General features: G+C 40.1%; 1 protein-coding gene across 1 annotated transcript in view; it reads right to left on the bottom strand.

Moving 5' to 3' along the window:
• TTC29 (tetratricopeptide repeat domain 29) overlaps nt 1–25,143 on the bottom strand; it is a 319,192-nt gene that overhangs the window by 191,174 nt on the left and 102,875 nt on the right. The window contains exon 5 of the mRNA XM_088447947.1: nt 17,430–17,615. Coding sequence (XP_088304073.1) covers nt 17,430–17,615 — 186 coding nt within the window. The remainder of the gene's footprint in view (nt 1–17,429; nt 17,616–25,143) is intronic.

The raw sequence follows: 25,143 nt of genomic DNA, 5'->3' as shown, positions 1-25,143 counted from the left end.
CATCGCATCGGGGAATTGGTACATCCAGATTGCATTCAAGCGACAACAGAGAATCCTACAAGTGTTATGATCTGGGCATGTATGACAGCAGATGCTGTAGGCCGCCTTTATGTCATAGATGGCACACTGAACAGCAGAAAATACATTGACACCATCCCACAACCGAAACTTCTACCTTCTATCAGGGATCTTTTGCAAGATAATGTCCAATTTTTTTTTCCAACAGGATTCAGCTCCGTGCCACACTGCACGGATATGGAAACAGTGGTTCACGGAGAATGACATGCAGGTGCTGGGATGGCCAGGAAACAGCCCAGACCTGAACCCCATAGAACATTTGTGGTTCAGTTTGAAAAAACTCTTACATCTGAGGCATCCATCCAATAAATGACAATTAATTGAGGCTATAATTGTCTTGAAAAGTAAAGGATATCCAACGAAATACTGATAGGATAGTAACATCATAAGTACACAGGGATTTTCACTCTAAGTGTTGTTTTCACTGCATAACTTCCCTTGCAATGCAAATATTTGACCTCTGTTTATTGTGTTGAATTCAGCATTAGATTTCCTTTCATTTTATATATGAATCATTGCACTGCATGAAGTGTCCGCAATTTTTATAAGCATTCGAAGTTGAAAAACTTTCAAATTTCAAAAAGTGTCCGCAATTTTGGCCACCACTGTGTGTGTATATATATATATATATATATATATATATATATAGCAGCAGACTGGCGGCACTCGTTGGACTTATAAATGATCAGGAAAAATATACAACCTATTTAGGTCATTTTAATAGCGTACCAACGTTTCAATCCTGCACAGAGGATTTTTCTCAAGGCTTAACAAAGACATACAACATAAAGACACTTAAAAAAAAAAAAAGTGGGAGGCACATATAGAAACCATTGTAGTTCCTACACCGTTCACCTGATTTGGATGTAATTAACCTCAAATTAAATCTGAAAGTCTGCAGTTAAAGCACATCTTGTTTGTTTCATTTCAAAGCCATTGTGGTGGTGAATAGAGGCCAAAATATGAGAATTCTGGCAATGTCCCAATATTTATGCACCTGACTGTACATACACACAGATACCTTACACACACACATATATACACACACACATGCCACACATACATTACACATACACTTACCTTGCACCATGTCATTAGGGCCCTCACTTTATCAAGGAGGCTGGCTTGCCTATTTTAACTGATGATGAGCGAGATTCCCTGAAAGAGCCGGTTTCGGAATTGGAGTTTCTTCTCCCTGATTAAGTCTTTACCAAAAAGTTGCATCTTCTCCCGTGAAACCCCTGACAATGAGCATGAGACCCCTGACAACGAGAATGAAACCCCTGGCAACGAGCATGGAAACCCTGACAATGAGCATGAGACCCCTGATAACGAGCATGAAACCCCTGACAATGAGCATGGAACCCCTGATAACGTGCATGAAACCCCTGAAAACAAGCATGAAACCCCTTGCAACAAGGATGGAACCCAGAGCATGACACCCCTGACAACAAGCATGAGACCCCTGACAATGAGCATAAAACCCCTGGCAATGAGCATGGAACCCCTGACAACGAGCATGAAACTCCTGGCAATGATCATGAAAACTCTGACAACGAGCAGGTAATTTAAAAGTAATTAGAAGCCTTACTGTGGGGCATAAAATGGTGTCAGGGGCAAACTGTATGTGGCATAATGTGTAATGGGCATTACAGTGTGTGGCATAATGTGTAATGGACATTACAGTGTGTGGCGTAATATGTAATGGGCATTATGGTGTTTGGAATAATGTGTAATGGGCATTGCGGTGTGTGTTATATTGTGTAATAGGCAATACGGTGTGGTGCATAATGTGCAATGGGCATTATGGTGTGTGGAATAATGTGTATTGGGTATTACAGTGTTTGGCATAATGTGTAAGCAATGGGCATTACGGAGTGTGGCATAATGTGTAATGGCCATTATGGTGTGGAATAATGTGTAATGGGCATTACGGAGTGTGGCATATTGTGTAATGGGCATTAGGAGTGTGGCATATTGTATAATAGGCACTACAGTGTGTGGCATAATGTGTAATGGGCATTACAGTGTTTGGAATAATGTGTAATGGACATTATGGTGTGTGGAATAAAGTGTAAAGGGCATTACAGTGTGTGGCATATTGTGTAATAGGCATTACGGTGTGTGGCATAATGTGTAATGGGCTTTATGGTGTGTGGAATAATGTGTAATAGGCATTACGGAGTGTGGCATATTGTATAATAGGCATTACAGTGTGTGGCATAATGTGTAATGGGCATTATGGTGTGTGGCATAAAGTGCACTGGGCATTATGGTGTGTGGCATAATGTGTAATGGGCATTACGGTGTGTGGAATAAAGTGTAGGGCATTACGGTCTGTGGCATATTGTGTAATGGGCATTACGGAGTGTGGCATATTCTATAATAGGCATTACAGAGTGTGGCATATTGTGTAATAGGCATTATGGTGCGTGCAATAATGTGTAATGGGTATTACGGAGTGTGGCATATTGTGTAATGGGCATTACAGAGTGTGGCATAATGTGTAATTGGCCTTACAGTGTGTGGCATAATGTGTAATGGGCATTATGGTGTTTGGAATAATGTGTAATGGGCATTACGGTGTAGTATATTGTGTAATGGGCATTACGGTGTGTGGCATAATGTGCAATGGGCATTACGGTGTGTGGAATTATGTGTACTTGGCATTACAGTGTGTGGCATAGTGTGTACGAGGTATTACAGAGTGTGACATATTGTGTAATGGGCATTACGAAGTGTGGCATATTGTATAATAGGCATTATGTTGTGTGGCAGAATGTGTAATGGGCATTACGGTGTGTGGAATAATGTGTAATGGGCATTATGGTGTGTGGTGTAATGTGTAAGTAATGGGCAGTTCGGAGTGTGGCATATTGAGTAATGTGCATTACAGAGTGCGGAATATTGTATAATAGGCATTATGGTGTGTGGCATAATGTGTAATGGGTATTACGGTGTGTGAAATAATGTGTAATGGACATTATGGTGTGTGGCATATTGTGTAATAGGCATTATGGTGTGTGGCATAATGTGTAATGGGCTTTATGGTGTGTGGAATAATGTGTAATAGGCATTACGGAGTGTGGCATATTGTATAATAGGCATTACAGTGTGTGGCGTAATGGGCATTATGGTGTGTGGCATAAAGTGCACTGGGCATTATGGTGTGTGGCATAATGTGTAATGGGCATTACGGTGTGTGGAATAAAGTGTAGGGCATTACGGTCTGTGGCATATTGTGTAATGGGCATTACGGAGTGTGGCATATTCTATAATAGGCATTACAGAGTGTGGCATATTGTGTAATAGGCATTATGGTGCGTGCAATAATGTGTAATGGGTATTACGGAGTGTGGCATATTGTGTAATGGGCATTACAGAGTGTGGCATAATGTGTAATTGGCCTTACAGTGTGTGGCATAATGTGTAATGGGCATTATGGTGTTTGGAATAATGTGTAATGGGCATTACGGTGTAGTATATTGTGTAATGGGCATTACGGTGTGTGGCATAATGTGCAATGGGCATTACGGTGTGTGGAATTATGTGTACTTGGCATTACAGTGTGTGGCATAGTGTGTACGAGGCATTAGAGTGTGACATATTGTGTAATGGGCATTACGAAGTGTGGCATATTGTATAATAGGCATTATGTTGTGTGGCAGAATGTGTAATGGGCATTACGGTGTGGAATAATGTGTAATGGGCATTATGGTGTGTGGTGTAATGTGTAAGTAATGGGCAGTTCGGAGTGTGGCATATTGAGTAATGTGCATTACAGAGTGCGGAATATTGTATAATAGGCATTATGGTGTGTGGCATAATGTGTAATGGGTATTACGGTGTGTGAAATAATGTGTAATGGACATTATGGTGTGTGGCATATTGTGTAATGGGCATTACAGTGTGTGGCATATTGTGTAATGGGCATTACGGTGTGTGGCATAATGTGCACTGGGCATTACGGTGTGTGGCATAATGTGCACTGGGCATTACGGTGTGTGGCATAATGTGCACTGGGCATTACGGTGTGTGGCATAATGTGTAATGGGCTTTACGGAATGTGAAATATTGTGAAATGGACATTACGGAGTGTGGTATATTGTGTAATAGGCATTACGGTGTGTGGAATAAAGTGTAATGGGCATTACAGTGTGTGGAATATAGTGTAATAGACATTACGATGTGTGGCATAAAGTGTAATAGGCTTTATGGTGCATGGAATAATGTGTAATGGGCATTACAGAGTGTGGCATATTGGACCTGATTCAGAGCCGCTCGCAAGATGCGATCGCTCACTTGCAAGAAGGGGCCGGGTATGCAAATCAAGCGATCGCTCTTTGCGCTTTAAGGACGCCCTCTATGTCTTAGTGACCGATGGCAGTTAGCGTATGCTGGACTATAAAACCTCCCACCTATCACTCGCAGCACACGTCATCTCCAGGAAGTGTCTGATTAATCGTGAACATCGAGGGCCATCGGAGCTGCTCGCAGCACTTGGGGTTGACCAAAGCTACCCCAAGCTCTGCGAGCAGTTCTGCCTAAAAAACAACCAAGTCACGTGTGCAATGAAGCTACTTTGCTAATTATGCACACCCATTAAATGGTCAGACACGCCTGCGTTCGCACAACCACTCCCCCGTTCACAAGCACCTTCCCCTGTTACCACCCACAAACGGCACAATCTGTCACTCAAAGTAGCGTCCTGTCTGTGTACTACGAGCGATCGACTGTACATCGCAGACGCTAGTTTGCGCACTCACACTGCGACTTAGACGCATGCGCAGACGGGCGACAATCGCTCCTAGCGAACGAGCGCAGCTTAGCGAGCGGGTCTGAATCAGGTCCATTGTGTAATGGGCATTACTGAGTGTGGCATATTGTATAATAGGCATTACGGTGTGTGGCATAATGTGTAAGGGGCATTACTATAAGGAGGAAAAATGACAAATAACGTAAGCTGTGTATGGGGCGCATGTTTTACTGTTTGCACAGGGAGCCAAATTGCCTAGAAACATCCCTGTGTTAGTTTTACCAAAATGCCATTCAGGGGGGGGGAGGGTGCCAGAAACTTTTTTGGCAGGGGGGAGCAAAATTAAACATTTTAGAGTGCAATACATTTAGGTAAATTAACTTTTTAAACCTATTTCTTATAACTATCTAACAAACTTAAACAAATAATGTATTCCTCGTAATGTAGCCTTAATCAAAATTACACAAGGAAAAAGACAATACTCTAACGATCCTTAATACTATCACATTATTGTACATAAAAAGGTAATCTCTTGTTATTGCCTTTTATCAGGGCACTTTCCACATTACATATTCATGATCTACAACTTATCTTAATGTAACATTAATTTAATATAGCCATAAGGTTTTGCCTGCATTTTAATTGCCAGAATTTGCATAGTAATCAATACGCTTCTGCTATTAATTCCTGTATATATAAAAGCAGTACAGGAAGGGTAACATTTATGCACTGAACTTGTTAAAATGTTTCAGAGATGCATTGCTTCTTTACTTGGTTTAATAATACCATTATGTAAGATTACAACAGTATGCATGCCATGCACTTTAGAAATCATTTGATAACGGTATATACAATTCTCTCATTAATTCTCTCATTTTAACTAACCATTTTAACCTTTTGATTACAGTAGGAGTCATTTACTAACCAGATAAAGTATGGGAGCACAGCTCATGTCTACAATTTTAATTATACTTTATTTTTCTACTACTGCAATGAGATGTCTGCAACAGTAAAATCCTGACCTCACAATACTGCTTACAGTTATAGTTGGACCATCCTTCATTAATTTGAAATTTTCCAATTTTTCCAATTTTTATTCAAAACTGCTGCTTGTTTAAAATTCAGTTATACAGTATATAATTCATGATCAGAATCAGGGCAGTTTTTATTTCAAGTGAAATAATTGAGCATATTTTAATCACATTTTGTCAGCGCACAATAATGCTTTCCCTTTTTAAAATGGGAATTGTGCAGTGACCTTTACTTACCGACAACTGGTGTTGTAAAAATCTGTCCAATTTGGAAGGTTAAAAATGTTTTGTGGACTACTGCGTCATACACAAACTCCACGGTCCTTCACAGGCTGTGGTATGATTGGTCGACAGTCTGATCGTCGACGTTCAGAAGACTGACAGAATGTTGACAGGTTCTGAATGTCGACAGTCAGAAGGTCGACCTGGCCATTAAGTCGACCACCAAAATGTAGACATGTATTTAGGCCGACATGGTTAAATGGTCAACACATTCAAAAGGTTGACATTTAACATGTCGACACAAACATGGTAACATTTTTTTTTGTTATTTTAGTCTAACCCCTACCATAACCCTAAAAATAGCAAAAACAAATGTCATCCTTCTTGTGTAGACATGCTAAATGCCAACGTTTTAACCATGTCAACCTAAATACAGGTCTACATATTGGTGATCAACCTGCCGACATTCAGAATGTGTAGATCTTATGGTGTCAACTTTCTAAACGTCGACCGGATACCCCTTCACATCACGGTGATATCTGCAGAGTTGAGGATTTCCTTTCTGCACATCTGCATGAGCTACTGCACTAATGCACCCTTTCTACATTCCATACGTAACATCTGCCCATTTCATATCCATAACATATCCACAAAACATGTCATCTTGACACAAAAATGTACGATGGATCTATGAAAATAATGACAATGGCTTTTACAGCTGATTATCGGCTTATGGCATTCTGCGTTCTACAGACAGAACATGACTTCAAACCTAGGAGAACATGGTATTCCCTACAAAGATAACCAATACATTCATCATTTAAATTCACCATCCATCTACAAACCAACAAACACAGAAGTACACAACACATTTTAGTACCCGCTCTCCTTTTCCCATCCACAGGAACGAGGCACCACCTCACTGGATGAGCTATAGTGCCTCAAATCAAACAGCCCTGCACCCAGCCAATAAAACCCTGGATAAAGCAGCCAAGAGATGTATGTGCACCAGAAAATATTAATAATATTCAGTAGAAATACAATAAAAAAATAAAGTTAGTCCAAAAAGCAGAAATTAAGGGGTCAAGTTTCCGTTTGTACTTTTGGCCAAAGCCTCAAGTTCAAAGTCAAGATTTTCTTATTCTGACTAATTTTAAAGTATCTTTAGGCCATTTGGATTTTTTGGGGGAACTCAAAGCTGTAGCTGCCATGATTTTGTATCAAGAGTACCTGAGAAAAGCACAAATTATAATGTAATTGAAAAATACTGAGAACATCATAAAAAATTTAAAAAAGACTGGAAACTCATCTTAAATAAGTAAAAAAGCAAAAGAACATTGAACACAGTTCTGAAAAAGTTAGCTCACTGGCAAACAAAAGCTACAAACTGATGTGTGAAATCTTATTAAATGTAAATTTCTATAGCCGACTGTTAGATATAAACCTATGTATTTTTCACTGAAATACTGTATATTGTTTTTGGATCTCATGCCATATCAGATTCAATCAAAATAACCCTCGAGATATTAGAGGCTTTTAACATTAAGCTAGCACTGACAGGTGAACTTCTTACTTCCTTCCGCATTAAACGGTCCTTCTAGTTGCACCATACTGTGACTCGGTAGCACTGAGCACCTTTCGTGCAACTTTTTACCTTCAAATGCGCCTTATTCACAAAGTGATGCGAATTGGATGCACAAGCAGCTTCTGTTGATTGAAATGATATACTGCATGCATATATTCTTTGCGCGACTGCGGCTGTATCTGCATGCGAAATGCTACGTTACAGTGTCAGCGGCTGTGACACTGTAACGTAGCATTTCACATAAAGATACATTCGCTTTGCGAATAAGATGCATTTGAAGGGAAAAAGTTGCAAGAAAAGGGGCTTGACGCTACCAAGTCACATAGCGCTCACGTGTTATGTTTCATGCGACTTGTAGCGCATGGAGGTAAGATGTATGTGGATGTAGTAGTTATTTCAACTATGTGATGTCATACAATAGGTATGGGTATAGTTTGCAGTCCAAGTTCCGTGTATTATCAGGTCTACAAGTGAAAGGTGTATTCACAAATATATTGAAAATCACTATATTATTGCCAATCCTTCCTACATATAAAGCTCATTAGTAAAAGAGGAAGCAGAAGCATATTTCTTACAGCATTTAATGCAGTAATTTGGTGAAGGAGGCTGTAAGTCTACAGTAAATTAGCAATATGTATCAAAGTGTGTCAGGGTACAATGCCACATTGTGTTGATGTGTACTTATGACATTTTGAGTACAATTTTGGTTTTAACTATAGGCAGCATGGATGGTGTAATGGTTAACATTACTGACTCACACAGCACTGAGGCCATGGGTTTGATTACCACCATGGCCCTAACTGTGTGGAGTTTGCATATTCTCCCCGTGCTTGCATGGGTTTCCTCCGGGTATTCCGGTTTCCTCCCACACTCCAAAAATATACTGATAGGTTAATTGGCTCCTGACAAAAATTAACCCTAGTGTATTTGTGTGTGTCCATGTTGTAGGGAATATAGATTGTAAGCTCCATTGGGGAAGGGACTGATGTGTATGGGCAAATATTTTGTATAAAGCGTTGTGGAAAATGTGTGCGCTATAAAAGTAAATGGTAATAATAGTCTATTTACTTTTGACTGTTTTCTATTTACTTATTTTGGGACTGGGTTGGATGTGAATAACTGTATATCTGTTAGGTTATAGAACATTTTTTTATAGATCTAGCACAAGGAATTTACAGAATATCTGGTCACAGTGATATTTGAAATTTACAAACAGTAAGCTTTAATTTTAAGAATGCTTTCACATTAAACAAAACATAGCTTGTGTTTAACAATATGTTAAGCTGAGTACACACCTAAAAGATATATCTGCAGATTGAGTGATCTTCAGATACATCTGCAGATGATTGTTGTTCATACACACTGAACAACCATCATCTGTCATCTGGCCGCGGGTCCCACTGCCTGGGGATCACGTAGCGAACTCCACCCAAAGGCCTCTGCTGCAAGAGTGTGGATGGCCGTCTGACCGCCCCCATACACACAGCACGATGAGCAGATATATATGCAGATATATCTGCCATCAGCTGTGCAGCACACCGGACACAATATGTCTGTGAACAATTGATGGTATACAAACTGCATGCCAGAGTTCCCTCAAGGACAACAGTATGGGCACAGCCATGTTGGACTCTGGCCCTGATTCAGAGCCGGACGCTCTGACAGAGCGCTCGCTCTAAATCAGGGCCGTCCCTCCCAGTTTTTGGAGCGGCCTCTTGGCCGCTCGCATAGCTGTGGGTGACCACCCACAGCTATAGCGAGCGGCCAAAATGATGGTTGCACTTGGGCAACATCGACACGCTTGCGAGCGCTCAGCGCTCGCGAGCGGGTCTGAATTAGACCCTCTGTCACATGACTCTCCTCCACCATTCAGAGTGCTGTTCCCACACCAGCTGATCGCAGCATCCACTCCCAAGGGATCCTCCGCTATAAATTCCATTTCCTAACTGGCCTCTGTTGCCAGTACAACATCGCTTCTTGCTGAAGTTACAGCTCTGTGCTGTGCTCCCAGGTACTCAGTATCTGAACGGTCCCAGGGCCTGATTCAGAGCCGGACGCTCTGACCAGAGCACTCGCTCTGAATCAGGGCTCTCCTACATGAAAATGGAGCAGCTCTTGGACGCTCGCATAGCTGTGGGTGACCACCCATGATGATGGTGATCATCCATGATGATGGTCGCGATGGTCAAGACCATCGCGACCATCGGGATTGCGACGGAGACCCTGCAGTAGAGTCTCGATGCCGCAAGCCCTGGAGTGATTTTGGCTCTATCAGAGCCAAAATCACTCCCACTGACATCACTACTGATGTCAGTGGGGCCGGCTTCAGACGGTAGGCGTTCCCATGGGAACGCCTCCATCTGGCAGCCACGCCCCCGGCACGCCCACCAAAGGGGGCGTGCTGTTAATCAACATCGACAGCACGCCCCCTTTGGTGCGAGACCCGGAGCGACGGCTATCCCCCAGTCCGTTATTTCCAGTTCCTAAATCTGGTAAACAAGTCTCCAATACCATCATACACTCCAGTTGCTCATTCCTACCACCATCGGGTTCAGCTGATACCTTCAATCATCGGGTCCACCCAATATATATTCATCAAGATCGATCCCAAACCGATCAAGTTCTTCAATTCATCAACATCAGTCCCAAACCGATCAAGTACATCAATTCATCAGAATCGGACTCAAATAATTTAAGTTCTTCAATTCATCAACATTGGTCCCAAACTGACCGAGTTCATCAACATCGGATTCAATTCCATCAAGTTCCTCAATTTATCAACATCAGCCTCAAACCGACCAAGTTCTCAATCCAGCATCATCAGTCCCAATCCGATTCTGCCCATTCCTTCAGTATTATATATCCAGTCCCAATCCAATCTGCTGTTCAATAAAGACATTCTATTCCTGTTCTCAGGAACAGATGAACAGCGCTGACCACAGTGAGCATATAACCAATATTTAATCACATAAAATATGATATAAAATGACAGCATAAAACAAAACTCTAAAAATAAACACACTGTGATTACACAGCTGATGTAGACTCTAAACAGCACCAGTGATAATGGTAAAAAAAAACATAAGATATCCAATGAGACTATTCCTAGAGGTACATATATCGAGCCTAATTAGGCAAACATGGTAAGTCAGCTGATGAAAAAATAACCAGGTTGTATCGATAACTGGTATTCCCACACAAAAACACAGACCATATGATGATGTCAAAAAATGCAGGCTATTTGTCTATATCCAGCTAAATAGCATCATTGGTGACAACAGCCAAACTCCAGGATGAATATCTTTTATAAAGTATTCTCTGGCTCATTAGCCTTCCATGTGTTAGTATTACTGAGTCTCTGGCCGTGCACGGCTCTTACAGCTGAAACGTTAATGTTGTGTGACAATGGGAATATGGACAACCAGTAGTGTCTCCGGATTACTCAGGGCACTCTCCACGCTGCCTCCGTCTCAATGCCCCCCTGGGCAGGATGCCGTGTACTCGGTCTCACTTCACACCGGCCGGGTGTGCGACGCTGTAGACCCACGTGGAGCTGGCAACAATCTGCTGATGTCCGATGCGTGACTAGTCACGTGACTTCGTGTCATTCGGACAGGGGAATCCCAAGTTCCGGTGATCAAGCCGACAGAGAGGGAGGGTGCGGGCAGATCTTCCTTCCAATACATCACTAGTGCTAGTTTAGAAGGGGCGTATCTTGACGCGTTTCTCAGCCGTATCTAGCAGGCTGTTTCTTCAGAAGTAACAACCCCTATCTCAGACCATCCTTTTAAGTTCAGTCAATCAAGTCCCAATTGATTCCACTCATGGGGCATTATTCAATTAGGACTGCTATTAACTCCTTGTTTGTCTCTTCCATATATGATGGTCATTAATGTCCATTTAGCTTTTCTCATTTATACACATAAGGTGAGTAAAGTCACCATGGCAGAACGTATTTAAAAACTACACAGATAAATAAACAATTAATTAATACTCAGATCATATATCTTAATTTATTGGAATCCAATCTCTCATCCACTGTTGAGATTAAGGGAGAGGGAGGACTGAATTATTCATCTACAGTCAGGTCCATAAATATTGGGACATTGACAGAATTTTCCGATTTTGGCCTCTATTCACCACAATGGTTTTGAAATGAAACGAACAAGATGTGCTTTAACTGCAGACTTTCAGATTTAATTTGAGGGTAATTACATCCAAATCGGGTGAACGGTGTAGGAATTACAACAGTTTCAATATGTGCCTCCCATTTTTTAAGGGGCCAAAAGTAATGGGACTATCAACTCTAAAGCTATTTCATGGACAGGTGTGGGCTATTCCCTCGTTATTTTCTTATCAATTAAGCAGGTAAAAGGTCTGGAGTTGATTCTAGGTGTGACATTTGCATTTGGAATCAGTTGCTGTCAACTCTCAATATGAGATCCAAAGAGCTGTCACTATCAGTGAAGCAAGCCATCATTAGGCAGAAAAATCAATACAAACCCATCAGAGAGATAGCAAAAATATTAGGTGTGGCCAAATCAACTGTTTGGAACATTCTTAAAAAGAAAGAACGCACGGAGATGTCAGCAACACCAAAAGACCCGGAAGACCACGTTAAACAACTGTGGTGGATGACAAAAGAATTATTTCCCTGGTGAAGAAAAACCCCTTCACAACAGTTGGCCAAATCAAGAACACTCTCCAGGAGGTAGATGTATATGTGTCAAAGTCAACAATCATGAGAAGACTTCACAAGAGTGAATATAGAGGGTTCACCACAAGATGTAAAGCATTGGTGAGCCACAAAAACAGGAAGACCAGATTAGAGTTTGCCAAACAACATCTAAAAAAGCCATTACAGTTCTGGAACAACATCCTATTGACAGATGAGACAAAGATCAACTTGTACCAGAGTGATGGGAAGAGAAGAGAAGGAAAGGAACTGCTCATGATCCAAAACATACCACCTCATCAGTGAAGCATGGTGGTGATAGTGTCATGGCGTGGGCATGTATGGCTGCCAATGGAACTGGTTCCCTTGTATTTATTGATGATGTGACTGCTGACAAAAGCAGAATGAATTCTGAAGTGTTTCGGGCAATATTATATGCTCATATTCAGTCAAATGCTTCAGAACTCATTGGACAGCGCTTCGCAGTGCAGATGGACAATGACCCGAAGCATACTGCAAAAGCAACCAAAGAGTTTTTTAAGGCTAAAAAGTGGAATGTTGAGCAATGGCCAAGTCATTCCCCTGACCTGAATCCGATTGAGCATGCATTTCACTTGATGAAGACAAAACTGAAGGGAAAATGCCCCAAGAACAAGCAAGAACTGAAGACATTTGCAGTAGAGGCCTGGCAGAGCATCACCAGGGATGAAACCCAGCATCTGGTGATGTCTATGCGTTCCAGACTTCAGGCTGCAATTGCCTGCAAAGGATTTGCAACAAAGTATTAAAAAGTGAAAGTTAGATTTAGGATTGTTTAGTTTGTCCCATTACTTTTGGTCCCTTAAAAAGTGGGAGGCACATATAGAAACTGTTGTAATTCCTACACCGTTCACCTGATTTGGATGTAATTACCCTCAAATTAAATCTGAAAGTCTGCAGTTAAATGACATCTTGTTTGTTTCATTTCAAAGCCATTGTGGTAGTGAATAGAGGACAAAATCTGAAAATTCTGTCAATGTCCCAATATTTATTGACCTGACTGTATACATAGCACACATCAGAGCTTATCCTTAAAAATAGATAACTCGATCACCCCAATATACATATGGGTGAAATACATTAAGTAAATGCAATAAAAATATATACTAATAAATAAATAAATATAGAAATAAAAATGACTATAAATATAAAACCAGAAATCAATCCATTACATATATAGACCCAATTTTCTCCAATAGTGCCATCTCATGCATCAGGATAGGGAAATAAAAACAATTCACATTACACTGATCTTCTCAAATAAATCATATAATTAATCTGACGTATCAGATAATTAATTATTACAATATACACTCTCATATCTAATAATTATTTATTATGTAGTAATTGTCACGATATTGACTATTTTTAAGGATAAGCTCTGATGTGTGCTATATATAGATGAATAATTCAGTCCTCCCTCTCCCTTAATCTCAACATTGGATGAGAGATTGGATTCCAATAAATTAAGACATGTGATCTGAGTATTAATTAATTGTTTATTTATCTGTGTACTTTTTAAATACGTTCTGCCATGGTGACTTTACTCACCTTATGATACTCACCTTATGTGTATAAATGAGAAAAGCTAAATGGACATTAATGACCATCATATATGGAAGAGACAAACAAGGAGTTAATAGCAGTCCTAATTGAATAATGCCCCATGAGTGGAATCAATTGGGACTTGATTGACTGAGCTTAAAAGGATGGTCTGAGATAGGGGTTGTTACTTCTGAAGAAACAGCCTGCTAGATACGGCTGAGAAACGCGTCAAGATACACCCCTTCTAAACTAGCACCAGTGACGTATTGGTTGGAAGATCTGCCCGCACCCTCCCTTCCCTTGATCACCGGAACTTGGGATTCCCCTGTCCGAGTGACACGAAGTCACGTGACTAGTCACGCACCGGACATCAGCCGATTGTTGCCAGCTCCACGTGGGGTTATAGCGTCACACACCCGGCCGGTGTAAAGTGAGACCGAGTACATGGCATCCTGTCCAGGGGGGCATTGAGACGGAGGCAGTGTGGAGAGTGCCCTGAGTAATCTGGAGACACTACTGGTTGTCCATATTCCCATTGTCACACAACAGTGTGCCACGTGAGTACTCACATTAACATTTCAGCTGTAAGAGCCGTGCACGGCCAGAGACTCAGTAATACTAACACGTGGAAGGCTAATGAGCCAGAGAATACTTTATAAAAGATATTCATCCTGGAGTTTGGCTGTTGTCACCAATGATGCTATTTAGCTGGATATAGACAAATAGCCTGCATATTTTGACATCATCATATGGTCTGTTTTTTTGTGTGGGAATACCAGTTATCGATCCAACCTGGTTATTTTTTCATCAGCTGACTTACCATGTTTGCCTGATTAGGCACACACAGATCGATATATGTACCTCTAGGAATAGTCTCATTGGATATCTTATGTTTTTTTTACCATTATCACTGGTGCTGTTTAGAGTCTACATCAGCTGTGTAATCACAGTGTGTTTATTTTTAGAGTTTTGTTTTATGCTGTCATTTTATATCATATTTTATGTGATTAAATATTGGTTATATGCTCACTGTGGTCAGCGCTGTTCATCTGTTCCTAATTGCTATTGTGTTTCTTTGTGAGGTCTCACCCTTCACATTCTGACCAGCAGCAGACCAATGAGCTTTGTTTATTAATTACGTAACACATGAGGATCATTAGTCACACTAGCGCTTAATATCCATCTTATTCCTGTTCTCGCCTTCGGGCACATCATCCACTGCCATATCTCTACCTCCTCACATCCATACATGAGGAGGTCCTGCCTCAAGCCACCTAAGTTCATTCACGCCTTTCAAATTGCCTATTCAGTCTCCCTCACCTGTTCCAACCCAAAACCAACCTTATCGTGTCAGGTTGAAGGAGCATTCTGGAGAGTTCAAACGAATGGTGTAGCCACAATGTTTGCATGACATGAACCCAATTGAGCATTTATGGGAAGTGTTGGAGAGGTCCATTTGCTCCCAAAATCCTGCACCTACAAATATCAGTGAGCTGTGGGAAGCTATCTAGACTGTATCTGTCAACATCTCTCCAGAGGTCTTCTGTCCACTTATGGAATCAATGCCTCATCATGTTGTTGCACTTCGCCGGGCCAGAGAGGGTCCTAAATTATACTAGGCATCTATCCCATGTCTTTTTGCACTTCAGTATATAATAAGTATTTGAATGTTTACACCTTGTGAACCAGAATATCTATTTAAGTAGCTGTATCATATGTAGTAATTATAAAGTGGCAAAGGGCTGCCAAGGGTCATCAGGCAGGGTCAACATTTAGGGGGGCCTTATCACCCGAGGCTATTCAATTAGGCTCCCTTTTTCACCTGATACCTTGGTTAAAGCCCGTTACAATGACGTGTAAAAAAAGATTCCAGATACAGATGTGTCCACAGACATCTAGCCTCCTTGCACGTTAAACAGCCCTTCAAGTCACGCCATGTGGTGGCATGACTCGGTAGCGCAGAGCGTTTTTTCGTGCATCTTTTTACCTTCAAATGCATCTATTCGCACAGCGATGTGAATGAACACACAAGCAGCTTCAGCTATAGAATGCCTATGTTCTGTGTGCGACTATGCGTGTATCTGCATGCGAAACACTATGTCACAGCTGCTGACTTTGTAATGTAGCATTTCGCATGCAGACACACTGGCAGAATATAGGCATGCCGCATATCATTTTAATCAGCAGAAGCTGCGTGTGCATTCTATTAGCACAGCTGTGTGAATAAGCAGAATTTGAAGGTAAAAAGATGCACGAAAATAAGCTACCGAATCACACAGCGCTCACGTTATGTGTAACGCGACTTGTAGCGCAAGGAGGATAGATGTATGTGGACACATCTGTAAGTGCTACACTGTTAATGGAATAGCCCCGGGGGTTCAATTAGCCCGCGGTAAATTAGCACGGCTAATTGAATTTCCTCTCTCAGAACGAAACAGAAAAGGGTTTTGATCCAGAAAGGTAGTCAAAGAATACTAAAAGGTCAAACATAGGCAAAAGGTCCAAAAAAAAATTCCTTATGCAGGTTTGTTAACTTAGCCTATGCATTACTGCACAAAGGCCATCTTGCTGTAACCCAGAGTTCAGTTCAAATCAGCAGAGAAGTCAGGTGGCAAAAATTATGTGCATGCAGCAGAGAAACAGTCATGTTAGAGAAGAGGGGCAGTGCCAAGCGGCAACCCTCGTGTGAAACAAGCAAGACTTACTGGATGTATAAAATTACTGGACAAGTAGGTAAATTCTTTGGAGAATAATTAGACTATGGCTGAAAGACCATCACAGTCATTTGAGGTGCCAGATGAGAACCTATCCATGATAACCATAAAATATATAAAAACCATCCCGGCCCAGATGGATACTTTTTAATCAGGACACACTACCAACAATAGTGAGGTTAAAATACATACTGTGAAATCTAAGATATTGATATGCTTAACTGCAATTATGATCACATTGGTAGAAATAAATATTAATTTACAAATAAATATTTCATATCAATAAAACATGCTACTTAGAAAGCAACTATACCATCAGTCACTTTTGAATTTCTAGGAAGCTTTGATTCTTTTGTTACCCTATTCAGAGCCGTAACTAGACTTTTTGGTGCCCTGTGCCAGAGAGAGCATTGGCGTCCCCCCCCCCCTCATTTTTTAAATAGGGACATAAGATGCACCTGAAAAAGGGCCATGGCTTCATGGGGAAGGGCCAGGGAAGATACAGGGGTACTCCGGGGGCAGCCAGGAGATGTTGGGGATAAAAGAAAAGGAAGCTACAAGTGAGAATGATAATAAACAGGACATTTGACAGGCCCAAACAGCGCCCCCTGCCATGGCACTGGTCGCACTACCCTAGTTACGGGCCTGACCCTATTATTCAATATCAGTTATCGGCCACCATAGAGTAACAAATATTGAGGTAAAGCAAAATGGCTGTAGGTGTAAATCCACCATACATTTGCGGTTACATAAAACAGTATCAATATTTTGAGCTAATGCTTACCGTGTTCCTCAGCCACCTGCCCAAGATTTGCATGCGCCTCAGCTCCCTTTCTCCCGCCATCAGTTTTTATTTTTGAAGCAGTCTGATAACAGCATTCAAAAAAGTGATTTGAAAGCCAATGGTCGTCATGTTTTTTGAAGTACTGAGCCAGTGCAAACTGATTTTTGTACACTTCTTCATAGTAACCTTAAAATAGAAAAATAAATAAGCCAAGTTTAACTAAATTAACACAAATTAATATGTGAAAAAAATGAATGTGCAAATAAATATATAAATATATACATACATTTTCATGCATGAGGAAAGAAGACAAAACATTTTACAGTTTTACAAACGGTGATTCAGCTTTGGACGGAATTGCAAAGCTGCACGCAGGCAGCTTTGAAATTCCATCCTTACTAATATGCAAATGCAGCAGGAGGTGTAGATGGTGGACGGCTCTGGGCCGCCAGCCAGCTGAGTAAACTGAGGCTTGCTCAGACTGGCCGGCTTACAAGGCCATGAAACTGCGTCCGTAGACGCAGTACTTGGCCTTGTTAAATCCCACGGGGCTGACATGGCGCCGTTTCTGGGAACGACGGCTGTCCCCGCAACCACACTGCGTGGGCTGCGTGCGATCACGCAGGACTCGTTCTGCACATTCGCAGAACAGGTTCTGTGTATGCGCAGATTCCCGATAATCGGGAATCTGCTTTCAGCATTGCATATCAGGCCCATTGACCGAATTTTGTATAATTTATGTTTTCGTCTAAATATAGCATTAACGATGGGCATAGTTAGGCATGCCATATCATCCCTTTTATTTGGGACACGTGCATTACACAGGTTCTGTGGCTGATTAAAACCAGGTGAAATGGCGAATTGAATTCAGCCAGCCACAGAATCTGCGTAATTCATATGTGTCCCAATTAAAGGGATGATATGGCAAGCCTATGCATAGTTATTATCTACAGTGTGTGTATATAACTTTACACAAAACATTTTTATTGTTAGAATAAGCAACTGCTACCATTGCAATATTTCTCACTTGATGACAAGCCTGCTCTATTATAAATAATAGGCTAATGTTACTGTCTATGGCCATGGTAGCTTAAGCCAGACTAATTCAGTAAATGTAACAAGTGATGTCACTAAACGAGACCTAAATAAGATACATTTTTGACCAATCAACAAAGCAGATAGGAAGAGCAATTTTATTTTCTTACATTTATTATAGGATGTTATTCTTCATTTTAAAGTGTAGAACATAAACAGACATTTTAGGTACAGAAAATTTTCAACTATTAAGTTAAAATGAATATATTAAAAATAGATTAGTTTAAACATTGCTGTTTCCATTGCATACGCTTTCTGTGATAAAACTTCACAATTTTTTTTTTTACTTAAGTCACCTCAAAGATTTCATTTTACTGCACCATTATCTGATGATGAATTCAATATTGACTCGCTCACGTATGTACTGGAATAGTGATAATATTAATAAAAACTAATTCAGGATATACATTTACTATTTAGTGATGAATTTTTGTATGGGATTATCCATGTGCTTTGGATTAATCACGCATTTATCTATACCTTCTATAGTACTGGAAACAAGCGATAGCGCATGACAAATAGGACATGACACATTCCAAAATTCTATCATCTTTTTAATGCTGTTTTAAGGTGTTAGTTAGAGAATCAAAAGCAGAACAACAGCTGATAGGTGTGAATAAGCCTTAGAGCAAAAGATTAAACAGTTTACAGTATAGATTTGAGTACATATAATAAACAAATAATGCTTTCAAAAATATTTTTTAGCTCAGTATTATATAGGCTTTGCTATATATATTATTCAATAATAATTTTAATTGTTCTTTAAAAAATTACATTAGCATGTTACTCAATATTGACATTTGTGTTTGTTCAAATGTTACATTATTTAGGGAAAAAAACTAAATAGTTTTTAACTTTAATTGGGTAATTGGTTGCAACATATTATTTACAAAAGAAGGATATTCCAAGCTTTCTGAATGGCTGTGTCTTGAATCTCAGATATGTCTGTGTAACTATTACCATGCGAGTTCATAAAATCACTTACAGCAGTTAAAAAAATATGACTACTTAATGTACATGTGCTGCACAGCATAGTAGCATAGTATTTTTTTTTTTTATTTATCTCATGGGATTTTAAACATTTTTCACCTAATAGCATGGGAGCACTAATAATGCACACAGATTAAAATGTTATATAAATATATGCATAATACAGCTAGAAAATATTTTTTTTGCCTATGGCAAAGTTCAACCCAAACATAAAATACATAATAACTCAAAAAACACAATGTTGATAAAATTTACTTTTATTTGATGTATGGTTGGTATTGCATTGGTCCTTCTTCACAATGCTTTTAATCTAACTACAATCAGTTATAATTCACGTTCAAACCCAAGGGAAAAAGAGAATTCAGCGAATCATTTACCCAAGAGCAAGCAGCTGCTCTGTACTCTATTTCATGCCCCCGGTCATCTAATTTTATTGCCAACAGGACCTGCTATTCCTGTTCTATGTTCAAGAATAGTATTGCCAATAGATCAGTCTCAAGTGGCCCTACTTCTAAAATGTATACTTTATTGCCCACCATTAGATCTGGCCCATTACAGGGTTGCTAGGTTTTTGACTCTGTTCCTCCCTCTACATGTAAGGCAATGTTTTCCATGATACTTGTTCAGAAACCATTATAAAAACAAAGACAAATACAGTTGTAAAAATACTAAATTACAGGCACATGGTTCTTGAATTGTCAAAAATATGCTGACTTTTTATTTGTATGCAGTGCCCCCAAATCAGTTTTATAAGGCTAGTTGTGACTTCACAGTGCATGTAAACTGTACACCCTTAACAGTCTATTCTCCCCTCCCCTTAAACTGCCTTTAAGTGCACTACATTGTTTACTTGGATTGCAGGTTATCAGATTAAACACTCATGCAAAAAGTCTGAACGCCTGAGAGGAGGCAGTTGGCCTTCAAATGGAAGTCTCTTAAATAATTCCTGCTTGATGACAGTCAATCACATAAATTAGTGACTCACTGACTCATCAATGCTCAGCACAAACCTCTGGACCTAGAAACATGGAAATTGGGGAGTATATTCCTTCCATGACATAGGTGCCCACTAAGAAGGGATTTTACGAAATTCAACTCCTAAGGGGATTAAAAGTGCACCCCCTGTGCAATGTCCGGCCTGACTGATGACTCATCGTGGCTGCAGCACAGTTCTGAATTCAAACATTAACTGTCACCCAACATTGTATATAAAGCAAATGCCCTGCCTGAGTAAAGGTGCATATCCACTACACGAGTGTAGAACGACTGTATCATTACAACATCGTAATCATTCAATTGTTCATCATACTTTGCACTGGATAATGTGCCCACACTGAACGATATGTCGTTCAGTGTGGGCACCCTACCTCATCCCCGAACATGCACAACCTGACAGATGACGTTAGGTTGGCCTGCATGTTCAGATGATGACAGATGACGACAGATGACGAGTGCGCATCGCTGGTCGTTGCCGGCATAATTACTGCACGATGTCGTAATCATTCATTTTAATTGTTTAGTGAATATGCGCCTTTACTCATCAATGCCCAGCCCAAACCCCTGGACCTAGAAATATGCATTTGGGGAGTATATGCCTTCCATGACGTAGCCACCCATTAAGGGATTTTTTAAAATTGACTCCTAAGGGGCTGAAAAGGGCTCAAATGTTTCCTCCTCCTATACAATGTCCTGACTGACTCATCAACGCCCTGCCCTAACCCCTTGACCAGGAAACATGAAATTCGGGAGTATACATCTTCCATGATGTAAGCATCAACTAAGCCAGGATTTTTTTAAATTTGTCCCCTTAAGGGGGTGAAAGGTGGTAAAATGTTTTCTCTCGACCAAGGTGATTGAGTGACAAAGAAAAATGTCCCAAGTGCTGTGGAACTGTAAACTCATTGTCTGGGATGAATGGCAGATTCAGAGGTGGGACTGCAGTGCAGTCCAATATTCAAATAGGGGGGCCACACCAACTGCCAGTGATATTTGACAGCATTTGGGGCATCAGTTGGTGTAGCTCCACTATTTGAATATTGGACTGCACTGTTACCCCACCTCTGGAGTCACCACTGCTAAGGACAAGGTTTTTTTCGAATTGGATACTTCACTTGCTTTGTATTTGGATTTTTCATTTTCTCGAACATGGCAATTGAGTTTTTGAATGTTAAAGAAGAGATGGTGCCTTACACTATTACAGGAGATGGAGTCTGTCTGTTTTGGTCCCTCTTCTATCTCATGTATGACTCTCATGTAATGGCTAGAGATGGTGCGTGAACTAATTGTGAGGCATGGGGTGGACAACTATGAGCAGTTCTCCATTATGTACTATGCCAGCAAGGGGGACAACAATACCAGCTCCGCTGAGTACCTCCTTGACAAGTCCCAACTCTTTACTTATGGTGGTTTATGTGTACTGATGATGGCTGGGCAACTGTTCGAGTTCGTCTTCGAAGCTTACTACACTTAATCTTGATACTAGCACGATCCTTTACACCAGAGGCATAAATAGAGCTTAAAAATTAAGATGGTATGAAGGAAACTAAAATATCTAAGGTCTACCCGGGTGTAACCAGGTACATCAGCTAGTGAATGAATAAATCCAACAAATCTTATTTTGTAAGCTAAAATTTAGAGATATAAATTTTAGATTATTATTTGGCAAAGTTGTTTGAAACAGCTTGTTATGTATTTTGCACACTATATATTAGAGATGAGCAGTTCGGTTTTACTCAGTTATGTTAGGGTATCAAAAACGGTATCTTATTAGCTATCCAGCTGTCACTTAGTTTGGATAACCAATAAAATAAATCCGAACGTGAGCTAATTTGGTGAAAAGAATCGAGTCAACCGAGCCACTCATCTCTACTATATACATACATATTATATATATATATATATATATATATATATATATGTGTGTGCAGTATGTGATGTGGTCATACCATTTTTGTTATAATTGCACCTGGTGTCTTATTTTTACTACTTTACAGGGGAGGGATGTCTGGTTCATATCATCATTTGAATAATATCTTTGTAAGAGAGAACAAGATAAAGTACAACATGCCCAATACTTCCTGCTGCTGGCCACAACTAAAACTGGATACACATTAGACAATACTCTATTGTGCCCGATGAGATGACAATGGTCGTCCGTATACACAAAACGATATAGTGCTCGACCGCGTGATAAATCGGTCAGTGGCCCCATCAAGGAGCATGCCATCATCCGCCGGATCGTCACTTCAGCTGTGTTGAACAGCAGATGTGACGACGTCGCTGATGACCTGCGGGAGTGTGCAATTCCGTGTACACAGACAATGTGCCTAATATATCATCCCAATCTCCGTCAAAACATTATATTGGACGATATATCGTCTAATGTGTGCCAAGCTTTACTCTGAAGATTTGACAGAGTTTTTGGAACTTTGTGTCTCAGATATAAGAAGGGTGACTCAAATATGCAGCTGTAATCAAAAATCTAAAATGTATCTATAGGGTAAACTCTCGCTTTCAAAGCACTCACAGCAGCTTTTAAGAAAACATGAAAGTCATGAGACATCTGCAGGGAGAGCAACAGGGCTCCAATTTGTCCATTAAATAAAGCTGTAAACATTGATTGTTTGCTCTAGATTCTTGGCACACAGAACCAGGCCAGATGTAAGGTCAGTAAATGTTATCATCTCTAACTACAGTACACTATTAAAACTGACCACAGGAGCAAAGGACTTTTATAAAATAGCATCCAAAGTAGCTGTATTATCTTCCTGCATCTCTGTTTCTGGGCCATCTTTTTTGGCATGCAAGAAAATTGTATTTTATATGTCATACAATTTTAAAATACATGTTTTTATCATTACTGTTATATATACTGTAAGAATGGAGGATAGAGGATAAGCTTTAGCTACCTTTCACAAATGTCAAATTTAATAATGTGTAGATCTCATGCATAACTACAACGCTCACTATATTTAATAGACAGACCCCTCTACACCTTGCTGAGAAAAAGTAAAATGAACATTTTCATGTCATGACTTTTTTTCAATAGAAAGAAATTAAACAGATTATCTGGTAAGTATCTAGTCTAATGAGCCTGCTCTAAGCTAAATGGAACAGATGTCAGGAATGGGCTGAGATGCCAATATGCATATACCCTTTGGCAAATGTAATTCTGAAAGACAGAAGTCACAAGAAAAAAAAAGGTGCATATGACTATTGCTCAAAGTTGCTATTAGCATTTCATTGTCATTATATTGAATTTTGAACCTTATATTGCTAATAAAATAAAAAGTGGAATCATAATTTCAATTGCATTGGCTAATCCTGCTTACAATGTGGCTATAATTAAACAGCATGTTGATTTCTGATTGTGGAAACTTTAGACGTCGGTGTATAGGAATATGTTCATTAACCAAGAATAGATTGCCTAATAATGTACCAAGGTAGGAATCTAGGTCTCAGTAGATATCAGAGACATGGGCATGGTCACCCACGTTACATTTTTGTATATTACACACCATAGGTGCCATTCCAACATCTAGACCTTTGGCATAGTGGCTTACCCTCCAAGAATTTTTGTGAGACTCCTGACTTTCGGGGAGTAGATCAGCTTCCCAGATCCCACCAACTTCTCAGTAAAGACAGATGTCGAGGGGGCGGATGACAGTCATTGTGGCCATGCACAATGACACAATGCACTCCCATTTTGAAGCCGCCCTCCAGAATCTCCCAGAGGAAACATTAAAAATTGTATTAAATATGGCCAGAGGCACCCCAAGATGCCCAGAGGGATGGAAGGGATATTGTGATGTGGCCATCGCACGTCACTGGTTTTGGAAAGACAGTGGGTTGAACATGGCAACTCAATAGTGTTGCTAAATAATCATATGAAGAATACTAATATAATATGGGCTCTGTTGTTCAAAAAGTAAAAATAATTAAAACATGTAATAATATAGAGCTAATTTAATGATGCATCGATAAGTAATACTGGTGCTGGAGGTCAAAGGTGGGGGCCCAAAACTGCTACCATATCTAGGCTCTCATTTGCGGGCATATTCAATTAGCTGCGATAAGCCATTTTTGGCTAAAAGTTTTTGCCGGTGATGTCATTTAACCAGTCAGAAACTTATCCCCATATTCAATTCCAAAGACTTTTTGCAGGTGCAGAAAGTCAATGCATTGGAATAGGTGGAAAAAATTCACCTATGAAACCTGGTGGAAAAAAGTGCAGAATTGGGGTTTTGGGGTGCAAACTTGAAGAAACCACCCTGCACCCTTGGGACAGTCACCCAAATGTAAACTGTGTCAAAAAAAGATTAAAAAAACATAAGAACACCCCAAAAAAGTACTTTCATTTTGGGGGTCGGAAAAAAACAAATTTGTGGGACAAAACAAAAAACTAGCGAAATAGACTCCAGGGGGGTCCCCAAGTATGCCCAAGGTGTTGTTAAGATTGCAGGTGTTTGCGGCAGGTGGATTTTATAACGTTTTTTAAAACATCACTTTAGCAACTTCAAAATATGTTAGCCCCCATTTTCATGTACCCCAAATTTGCTGGGACTACTTATTTTCTACAAAAAAAAATGCTAAATGCTATTCTTCACCACTTCTGCAAATACGCTAATTA

This window comes from Taudactylus pleione, unplaced genomic scaffold, assembly GCF_031769625.1.
Source record: "Taudactylus pleione unplaced genomic scaffold, aTauple2 ptg000021l, whole genome shotgun sequence".
Taxonomy (NCBI): Eukaryota; Metazoa; Chordata; class Amphibia; order Anura; family Myobatrachidae; genus Taudactylus; species Taudactylus pleione.
Note: the sequence above shows the minus strand (reverse complement) of the source record. Positions and strands in the feature narration are given on the sequence as shown.